The sequence below is a fragment of the Sinocyclocheilus anshuiensis genome, unplaced genomic scaffold (genome assembly GCF_001515605.1).
Source record: "Sinocyclocheilus anshuiensis isolate Anshui unplaced genomic scaffold, SAMN03320099.WGS_v1.1 scaffold948, whole genome shotgun sequence".
In the NCBI taxonomy this organism is placed as follows: Eukaryota; Metazoa; Chordata; class Actinopteri; order Cypriniformes; family Cyprinidae; genus Sinocyclocheilus; species Sinocyclocheilus anshuiensis.
This window is the reverse complement of record NW_015549709.1, coordinates 1,036,412-1,046,408: the sequence shown is the minus strand read 5'-3', so window position 1 is coordinate 1,046,408 and position 9,997 is coordinate 1,036,412. Positions and strand designations below refer to the sequence as shown.

The 9,997-nt window shown below is 36.3% G+C and overlaps 2 protein-coding genes across 2 annotated transcripts in view; one reads left to right on the top strand and one right to left on the bottom strand.

Moving 5' to 3' along the window:
* Window positions 1–342: 342 nt before the first annotated feature.
* serp1 (stress-associated endoplasmic reticulum protein 1) lies at window positions 343–1,745 on the bottom strand. The gene is made up of 4 exons (XM_016450095.1): window positions 1,689–1,745; window positions 1,494–1,583; window positions 1,167–1,242; window positions 343–615 (listed from the first exon to the last, which is right to left on the bottom strand). Exons 2-4 carry the CDS (start codon window positions 1,575–1,577, stop codon window positions 575–577), a joined length of 201 nt encoding a protein of 66 aa, XP_016305581.1. The 5' UTR covers window positions 1,578–1,583; window positions 1,689–1,745; the 3' UTR covers window positions 343–574.
* Window positions 1,746–2,617: 872 nt separating this feature from the next.
* The window catches only part of eif2a (eukaryotic translation initiation factor 2A), a 7,890-nt gene continuing 510 nt past the window's right edge, over window positions 2,618–9,997 (top strand). Inside the window, exons 1-15 of the mRNA XM_016450078.1 lie at window positions 2,618–2,695; window positions 3,480–3,549; window positions 3,627–3,698; window positions 3,777–3,895; window positions 4,097–4,196; window positions 4,320–4,402; window positions 5,147–5,220; window positions 5,312–5,456; window positions 5,548–5,664; window positions 6,383–6,957; window positions 7,032–7,145; window positions 7,222–7,335; window positions 8,029–8,094; window positions 8,398–8,867; window positions 9,574–9,629. Of these exons, the coding sequence (XP_016305564.1) occupies window positions 2,668–2,695; window positions 3,480–3,549; window positions 3,627–3,698; window positions 3,777–3,895; window positions 4,097–4,196; window positions 4,320–4,402; window positions 5,147–5,220; window positions 5,312–5,456; window positions 5,548–5,664; window positions 6,383–6,957; window positions 7,032–7,145; window positions 7,222–7,335; window positions 8,029–8,094; window positions 8,398–8,463 (1,743 nt within the window). The 5' untranslated portion in view covers window positions 2,618–2,667 and the 3' untranslated portion in view covers window positions 8,464–8,867; window positions 9,574–9,629. The remainder of the gene's footprint in view (window positions 2,696–3,479; window positions 3,550–3,626; window positions 3,699–3,776; window positions 3,896–4,096; window positions 4,197–4,319; window positions 4,403–5,146; window positions 5,221–5,311; window positions 5,457–5,547; window positions 5,665–6,382; window positions 6,958–7,031; window positions 7,146–7,221; window positions 7,336–8,028; window positions 8,095–8,397; window positions 8,868–9,573; window positions 9,630–9,997) is intronic.

The window sequence follows — 9,997 nt, the reverse complement described above, 5'->3', positions numbered from 1 at the left end:
AATTTGCATTTTCATTCAGACCAACAGGAAAAGACCAACAAGTGGGCGGGCAATATGCTAATGTTTCATGTTGACGTCAACATGAAACGGCTTGGGAATTGTTTTTAAAACGACTCGTTTCAGTGATTCAGAGTCGACTCTTTCTTTTGAGAGACAACTTTATGCACGGTGCACTTTTAGATTGAAAAATTTGCGAGTTGTTTTCATTCACTTAGAGCTGTGTTACACACTGCATGAAAGGTAATTTTCAAAAATCCATAATAGGGGCACTTTAACATGAACTGGTCCAAAATCTAGAGCATAGAAAAATTCAATGCAGCATTTCATTTCAACAAACGTGTGTTTTTTTTTCCACAGAAAAAATTCAAACAGTCATTTGTATTTTATTGCCTAGGATTCAGCAGCAATATTGACAGAATTCCCCAAAGATAATGTTCCTCCAGCTTTTGAGTAAGGCACAAGAGACTGTGGTGTTGTGGTGAAAAAGACAAAGATTAAATAAGAAAAGAGGATTGATCAAGCGATCTTCAGGAGCAAAGAGCAAACTGATGTACAACGCTGATGACCGTTCATTTCACATTCCCATCCTGATGCTCTGAATGATCTGGAATATCGCTGTCGTGAGAGGACAGAAAAACAACATTAGAACAAAATATTATATAATATTAATGGTAAAGAATTCCTATTATCTGCTCATATTTTATTTGTGTTTTGAGGTTGCTCAGTTTCTGTGCACGTTCATCAGAAGAAAACAAAAGAACAAACTGCATGTGGATGAGATTTTATGCTGTCTTAAATTAAAGTGCATGACGGTTAGAGCACATCACCAATGAATAAGGTGTATATAAACTCTTTTTGAACTCCAAATGTCAATAAACTAAAGTATGTAGACATTTCCCTTTATTATTAACCCAATATTACAACACTAGTTAAAACTAACGCGTGACTTAAAAATACTTAATGGTATCGTGTTGGAAGAAACCAAGTCATTTAAATGTAGTTGTTTTGAAATCAGTCTGCACTTTGTCCCTTTAAACATGGGGTCATGAAATAAAGTTCACAGTCTGCAATGCTGATTGCATGTACTTGATTGAAAAAGTCATCAGTGAATTCAAAGAATTAATTAGACAACACATTTAATGATGTTTTTCGGGTTGTCAACTCACCTGATCCACATACTACAAAGACAAACAAGGCAAGAAGCCAAGGTCCCACCGCTGCCTTCTCTTCTTGAGAGACTCTCTGGTGAGAATATATCAACATTAGTATATTAACATTAACAGAGAGCTAAATTATGAAAAAATTAAAGACAATATGATCAAATTAACATACTAAATATGATCAAATGGACATATTACACTGATGTCCAGTGCAAGTTCACATAAATAAACGAAGTAAGCGTTTACTGTAACGCAAACAAAGCAGTAAGTGCTATTTTAGATAACATATATATCAAAATAATGACTATAGTAAGAGTCAGAGCGGTGATTTACCGTAGTTTTGGCCACATTGCCTCTCTGAGTGATGTTCTTGCTGTGTTTCTCATTCGCCACGCGAATCCTCTGCTTTGCAACCATCTTCTGCTGTTATTATTAAAGAAAAAGACGAGATAGAGGTTTGTGATCAGTTGAAGTGTGATCTCGGACTGATGAACTGGTTTAGTCTACGTGTGCTTAAGAGAAACTCGCTCCACCCACGAGACGTGGACGCTTCGGAAACAGAGCAAAGGTGTAAACAAAATGGCGATTCGAATTAAAGATGGGCGGGGACTAACCAGCCGACGGATCTAAATATTAATAATTTTTTATATTTCATGTATTTTCACTGTAATTTGTCTTGTCAATGTCCAATAAAGTTAGTCGCAGTCATTATTTACAAATAAATTATTGTCCAGAACGTTTTAAACGCGGAGTAGTTGTCACGTGGTACGTGTTACTTTAATCAGCGCTGACTAAGCGGACCAATCACTGCTGTTTTCGGTTACTGGAAAAAAAATATTGTTTTTAGTAATTTGGGGGAGAATATTCATTTGCGTGTGTTAGGTGGCAAACCTTTAAAAGAATATATTGTTTTTAGCATAAAAATGTAATGAAAACAGATTTTAGATTTGAATACAGTTTAATGGAGCATTGGCTGTATGGCCACCGATCGCCCCCTGAAGGATGATTTGTTTAAAACATTTATAAACATGATTTCATGTTCATCTGAAAACTCACACATTCTCTTTTTAAAAATGCCCATTCAGGATAAACGTCATTGTTTTTTTCTTTTTTTGCCTAGTTGGAAACTTCTCTTTGATTTTTGAGTAAAACAATAATGTAATCAAAAGACGAAATTATTGGTTTTTATTATGCTATTTTCGTTTTTGTTTTTTTGTTTTTCAAAAGACTTGACAATAAATATCGATTGAACTAAATGCAAAAAAAAAAATGACAATGAATATCACACACCAAATCAAATCTAGTCCATAAATCTGTAATTTGTCATTGAGATAAAAACAATAGTAATTTTGAGAAATCCTTTTCTGGCAATCAAACTAAATAAAACTTTACTTTATGGATTTAGTTTTGACATTTTACACTCAAACTCTGGCTCAACCGAAACGCTCTATAGTGACGTCTGCGCGGAATCCTGTGACGTGACACGTTGTCGTACTTCCGTTTCAAAATGGCGCCCCCCACACCTCATTTAGCAGGTGAGTTGACGCTATATTTAAATGTATATTTCATGCTCCTTTCAGTGGCGTAAAGAGAAGTAATCAACGTGAGATGGGGAGCATGTCATGAAATAACTCACATGTTATTTATTCTCAAGTTCTGCAGACATATTCACGCATAAACTCATTCATAAACCCGTCATATGCGCAAAAAAAATGTTATACCGTAATTCTAAAGAAATCAGAGTATTGCTGTAAAGCGTACCATCGTATGCACGCATATGCAAATATGAAATATTAAAAATTCTATATAATATTTAGCTAATGATCAGCTGATAAATGGGTTAAAAGGATGCATGTCATGAGTTCAGAAGAAACCGTTTTTAAGCAGGCTTGACAAAGCCACCATAATAGACCTTTGGTCAGGGTTTGTTGTTGTTTATTTTTAAATCACTATCTTGAGACCAATTATTGAAACTAATATACCGGTAGTTTTCAAGCTACATCCATCAATAAAATCCATACATACATCAGCAAATCCTTCAGCTTGTTCTGACTTAGTAGACTTATTATTTTCCATAGTTGAGAGTTACAAATCCTCCCATATTGCCAAAATCTGTCCGTCTATCTGTCCCTCTGTCTGTACAGTGCTGCAAACTTCAGATCTCTTTCCAAACTGTCCTAATATTAAGTCCTAAATCTAATATTATGTCCTAAATCTGCACAAGATTTAAAACCTTCAATCTTCAAGGCTGAACAAGCTAGTCTAACAAGGAAGTCTTTTCTTTCCTGGTTTTAACATAGTCTGTTTCATTTCAAACAGTCAGAGGATCAGATGGCACGTTTCTGTTGTGTGGACCTCCGAGCTGTCAGGAAAGCGCTGCTTTTCAGAGGTGACTTACTGCACTGAGAAAGATTTGACCTGAAACTTTGTCGTTTTTATTAACAACACCTGTTTAATTTGTTTCAGAGACGAACGGCAAGGCAAATACATGACGTTCAGCAGCGACGGGTCCCTGTTCGGTTGGTGCAATGGTTCACAGTACGTGTTCAGCATTGTAGAGTTCATAGTAGTTCAAATTGATGTTTGATTAATAACTGTCCTGTGTGTGTTTAATAGGGTCAGTGTGATCCAAGTTTCCACTGGAGATTTGGTGAAGTCTTTTGATTTACCCAAAACCACCGCACTGGAATTCTCACCTCTCAATAAAGTTCTGGCCACCTGGCAGCAATATACCAGTAAGAGCTTTTAATATATGATAGGAAGATTTTCTATGACATTCTAGCTTTATAATAAATATAGGAACAGACAAAATGTCACCTAAGTAAGCAACCAGCCAGGACACCTTAGCAAATGCATAGTAATATGCTAAAATCACTCAGAACTCAAATGCACTTTACTGCCTTTCGAAACCACCAGCAACAGTTTTTATTTTTCAGAAACGCAGGATAACCCTCAGGGAGAGGCAAACCTGCAGCTGCTGGACTTGCAGACTGGTGCCTGCATTAAAGCATTCTATCAGAAGAAGGTTACGGGATGGTGAGGGACTAGTAATAATGTTCATAACAATGTTAATGGAATGCAGAATTAGTTTGATTACTGTCAGTTTATTCATGATCTGTCTGTAATTGTAAAACACGCTCGTTGTCTGTATTTGCGCAGGTGTCCGAGCTGGGCAGATGATGAAAGTATTACTGTTAGAAATGTCAATAATGAACTTCACTTCTTTGAGAACAACAACTTTGGTAACACGGTGTTCTTTGGCACGTTATATTTAAACTGGGTGGAAACAAGTTGATAAATAACATTGACATTTTTTTAGTAGTTTCAAATTGATATGAATGTATAAAGGAAAGTGTCTGTGCTCAATATTTCTTTTAGATTTCTCACAATTTTAGTAGTTAGATTTTTTTGTTGTTTGTACTAAAGGAGCAGTTCCCAAAAATGAACATTTGCTGAAAATATACTCACTCTCAGGCCATCCAAGATGTAGATGAGTTTGTTTCTTCATCAGATTTGGAGAAATGTAGCATTGCATCAGTTGCTCACCAATGGGTCCTCTGCAGTGAATGGGTGCCGTCAGAATGAGAGTCCAAACAATGAGAGTCTTTTCCCTTCACAAGATGTTAACTGCTGGACTGGAGTGGTGTGGATTACTTGTGGATTATTGTGATGTTTTTATCAGCTGTTTGGACTCTCATTCTGACGGCACCCATTCACTGCAGAGGATCCATTGCTGAGCAAGTGATGCAATGCTACATTTCTCCACACGAGGTTGAGTAAATTGTCATTTTGGGGTGAACTATTCTTTTAATGAATCTTGTATGATAAGATAAATGAATTTTAGTAGCACAGCCATTCTACGTAGCTTGCAATTGTGATAAAAAAATAAAAATAAGAATTAGTAAAATAAAGTACTGATTTTTAGATGAAGTAAATGTCAGATATCATGACAGATACTTTAAACAATAACGTGTTTTATTGTGTAGAAACTATCGCCAACAAGCTTCACCTTCAGAAGGTGTCTGAGTTTGCTTTGTCTCCTGGATCACAGCCGAGCAAGGTATCAGAACGCTTTCAGACATTTCCTCTCATTGCTGTATATGCTGTTTTACTCCTAGAAATGAATATTAATCCCTCTCGTGTTGCTTAAGATTGCCGTTTATGTTCCTGGAAGCAAAGGAGCTCCGTCGTTTGTACGGCTGTATCAGTATCCCAATTTCGGAGGTCCAACATCTGCTCTGGCAAACAAAAGCTTTTTCAAAGCCGATAAAGTATCCATGCTGTGGAACAAAAAAGGTAGATAATTACTGTTGGTTTCTCAACATTATCATCAACTTTGATATGAGGCTTTGATATACGTATTCATGCTTTCTGGTCTTTCCCAAAGCCACTGCGGTTCTAGTGACCGCCAGCACAGAGGTTGATAAAACAGGAGCCTCTTACTATGGAGAACAGACGTTACATTATGTCGCCACCAATGGAGAAAGTGCAGTAGTTCAGCTACGTAAGTACGACTCCGTCTTTTTGAATAATGATCCATCAATAATTGAATTATTAATAAAAAAATAATTACAGTGAGTCTATAGAAATCAATTTCTGTCTTTAACAATTAAACTCACTGATATTATATAATTGTTGCACTGACTGGACAAAAAATATTTAAACATATATATACATTATACATATATATATATGTTATATAAATTTATAATATATACATTTGAAATTTCCACACAAAAATATTGGGCAGCACAGCTGTTTTCGACATTGATAATAATCAGAAATGTTTCTCGAGCAGCAAATCAGCATATTAGAATGATTTCTGAAGATCATGTGACACTGAAGACTGGAGTAATGATGCTGAAAATTCAGCTTTGATCACAGAAATAAATTATATTTTACTATATATTACAACAGAAATCAGTTATTTGAAATTGTAATAATATTTCATAATTTTACTCTTTTTACTGTATTTTTGATCAAATAAATGCATCCTTGTTGAGCAGAATAGACTCTCTCCAACCCCAAATGGTATTGTCTGTTTTGAAGGACATTAAACCTTTTTTATAGGTTTATATTAAGATGTTTTTGCATTATTGTTTTCTCATTAACGTAATTGAATTAATATATATTATTTAAATGTAAATGTAAAGTGTTCATACATAATAACACATAAATCATTCTATTAATGACTATATCTATGCTTTTTTTGTCCTGCACAGCAAAGAACGGCCCCATATATGATGTATCCTGGAACCCCAACTCTTCAGAGTTTTGTGTGGTTTATGGTTTCATGCCCGCCAAGGCGACTGTCTTTAACCACAAGTGTGAGTCTGTGTTCGACTTCGGCACGGGTCCCCGAAACGTGGCTTTCTACAGCCCCCAGGGTCACATCCTCGTCCTGGCCGGGTTCGGGAACCTGCGAGGGCAGATGGAAGTTTGGGACGTGAAGAAATACAAGCAGGTGTCGAAACCCCAGGCTGAAGACACCACACATTTCTCCTGGTGTCCTGACGGAGAACACATAGTGACGTCGACCTGCTCCCCCAGGCTCAGGGTCAGCAATGGCTTTAAGATCTGGCATTACACCGGGACTGTGTTGTACAAGCATGAAACGCCGTCAAATAAAGAGCTGTGGGAAGTGTTATGGCAGCCCTTCCCGTCTGGAACGTTCCCGGAGAAGGAGGTGAAATACCAGGCGTCGCCAAGTGAGCTCGGCAGCACTGAAGCCAAACCAGCGCAGGCGTATCGTCCACCCGCTCTCCGCAACAAACCCCAGACCGCCAGCTCCAAACTAGTGAGTTTATGCAATGCCGATTCTGTTTATGTCCACCTTATGAATGTCCTGTGACAATAATCTGTCTATCCAAGCATGAAGAGGAGCCGCCGCAGAACATGAAACCTGGTGCTGCAGGAGAGAAGCAAATGTCTAAAGCTGCTTTGAAAAATCAGAAAAGACGAGAAGCAAAGAAAGCAGCTAAACAGGTACAGGTGCTTTTAGTGTTTGCATCTGTTGAATAAACCCGTAAAGAGGAGTAAGTGATGCATTCTGTTGTTTCAGGAAAACAAGTCGGATGACACTCCGCCTCCAGCAGCAGACTCTGCCCCTGCCAGTCATGTGACTTCTAGCTGTGGAGACCCTGAAACTGATAAAAAGATCAAGAATTTAAAAAAGGTGAAATGGTGGGAATATGTTTTATCAGCATAGATACAGTGAGGAAAAACTTCTTGAAGGGGAATAGACCACAGAGTAAAATGGGCCTACTTTTATGATACTTTGAATTTAATTTAATTTTGTTATTATTATTTTTTATGTAGGTCTTGCTGTGATAACAGCTGCTAACATGGCAACAAACCTTTGAGTAATTTATGTCCAAATGTATTAATAACCCTTTAAAGTTATCATTTATACCAGTTAAAAAAAATGAAAAAAAATTTTTTTTTGCCATGTCAAAATGTATTTTATTTAATTACAGTGAGAAAAACTTATTGAAGGTAAAGAAACAAAACTGTCATTTACTCTTGACTTGGAATAGACCACAGAGCAAAATGGACCTACTTTTTTATTCTATTCTATTCTATTCTATTCTATTCTATTCTTGCCATGAGAATAGCCTCAGCTGCTGGCATGACAACGTACCTTTATTTTGAGTAAATTATGTGAGAATTAAATTTTTTGAATTGAATAAGACTAAAGTTCTCATTTATGCCAGTTAAAAATTTTTTCACATTTTTCCTGTATATACTCTATATGCCAAATCTAATGTGTAAAGCATGCATAAAAATCCATAATTACTTTACTTTCTCAGAGCACGCTGTTACTTGATGTTTTTCATTTGTTAATGTGATTTTTATGCTTCTCTGGCAGAAACTCAAAGCCATTGATGAACTGAAGGAGCAGCAGGCGGCCGGCAAAGTCATGCAAAAAAATCAGGTACTGTAGCAAAGCTTTATCATCTCATCTGCACCTCTTAATTAAATAAAATGAGAGCATTTTTCATTTGCACCACTGTTTCTGAATTGATCACATCAGTTCATAAAAGGATTAGTTCGTTGCCTCCCAAAAGTTCATTAAGGTCAAAGTCTTAGTTTCTTTTTTATAATGCTTAATTGCTTAATTTTAATATTTATAATATTGTATTGCTATTGCTAATTACTGTATTAATTAGTTTAATTATTATTATATTTTGTAATTATATGTTATATAATAATTGTAATATTTTCCCTCTTTTTACAGCTTGAGAAGATGCAGAAGGAGGCCCAGCTGTTGAAAGAGCTTGAAGACCTCGAATTAGGATTGTAAACTCACTTCACCAGTTTTTCACATTGGTCATCAGTTTTCAAGCCTTGCTTCATCATACTGCTATGAATATGTATTGAGATGGTTTTTTTCCACAAACTACTCATGATCAATAAATAAGAGCCTGTTTTGCTTCTTTGAACATGGCTAATATAATAAGGACTAAATTGTCAAAAGCAATATTGCTATGCAATGTGGCGTCCAGCACAAGAGAACATCCGTGAAATACGAAATAAAAAATGTTGAAATTCAAACTGCGTGACTTTTATTATGTCTGTTGGGGAGCCGGAAGTGTTCAATTCTCCAGTGTGCAACAACCAAAGCAGTCGCAGATTTCAACACAAACGCAGCTGAAATTGTTAGCAAATAAACTCAACGGGACGAGCCGAAACCAGCTGATATTTCAGGTTTGATGAGAGCGTACCTTATTATACTGAGTTTCGTACCTGTAGAGTGTTTTGTCGAGTGTTTATTTGTGGTATTTAGATGAGCCGGTGAGCTGGTGTTCATATTTGATCATATATCACATGCGAGTGTGTTTATTTTAGTTGTTTTCGGCCTCCTTTTAATTTTTCTCTCCATCTAAACGTATTTGTATTAATTTTACACGTTTAGATGACTGAGGCTTTTGGCATTTAGCAGTTTAGCCATTTCAGGAGCCAAAAAAGGCGATGCGTTTGTGCCGAACAGCTCATCAGTTTTGTTATTGGATTGTTTTAGCTGATATTTCTTCAGTTGTCTGTTTAAAAATGTACCTTTAGCTTTAAACATTATCTGTATGAATCAAAGGGGGAATTTTCTTCGATCTAATTACGTTAATTATATAATTTTAATAAGCAATCGTTCTGGTTTTTATTCAAAATAAGAAATAAAAATGCAATCCTTTATGTATTGTGCTCGTTTAGTCTTTTATTTATTTATTCTGTCAAATGGCTGATGTTTTACACATCAACATCAGGATTTGCGTTGGAAATGAAAATGATTGTGTGACATTATCCGTATTTATAGTTGTTTTTGATTGAGTTTGCAAGCAGGCTAAGACAACCAGAAATGACATATGATGCATGTGAATGGTCAACATTATATAAATATATTTTTTCCCCTTTTTTAAAGGTCTGGACGGTGAGACGTTAAGAAGAAAAGCGATATCCGTGGCAAATCTTTGTCTTGTAAGTTTTGAAAGCACACGTTTGAATTTGAGCGTGAATTAAAGGGGTCATATGATGCTTTTTTAAAGATCATTATTTGGTGTATTTGGTGTAACAGAATATGTTGACATGCTTTAATGTTCAAAAAACACATTATTTTTCAAATACTGTACATTATTGTAGGTCCTCTATGCCCCGCCTCTCTCAAACGCTTCGTTTTCTACAAAGTCCCTCCTTCCGACAAGCGCAGTCTGCTCTGATTGGCCAGCTGACCCAGTGCATTGTGATTGGCCGAACACCGCAAGCACTCGTCGGAAATGTAACGCCCCTTACCATAATCGCGAGCTTCATCTTTCAAAATAAATGTAAAGACAGAGCCAGAAAGGGGA

Bases quoted from the DNA above. Each gene is read 5' to 3' on its own strand.
- serp1 (XM_016450095.1), bottom strand. From the start codon at position 1,577: ATGGTTGCAAAGCAGAGGATTCGCGTGGCGAATGAGAAACACAGCAAG. The intron at 1,243-1,493 runs GTAAATCACCGC...TATTCTCACCAG, and splicing joins GCAATGTGGCCAAAACTACG to AGAGTCTCTCAAGAAGAGAA. The intron at 616-1,166 runs GTGAGTTGACAA...CTCTCACGACAG, and splicing joins CTTTGTAGTATGTGGATCAG to CGATATTCCAGATCATTCAG.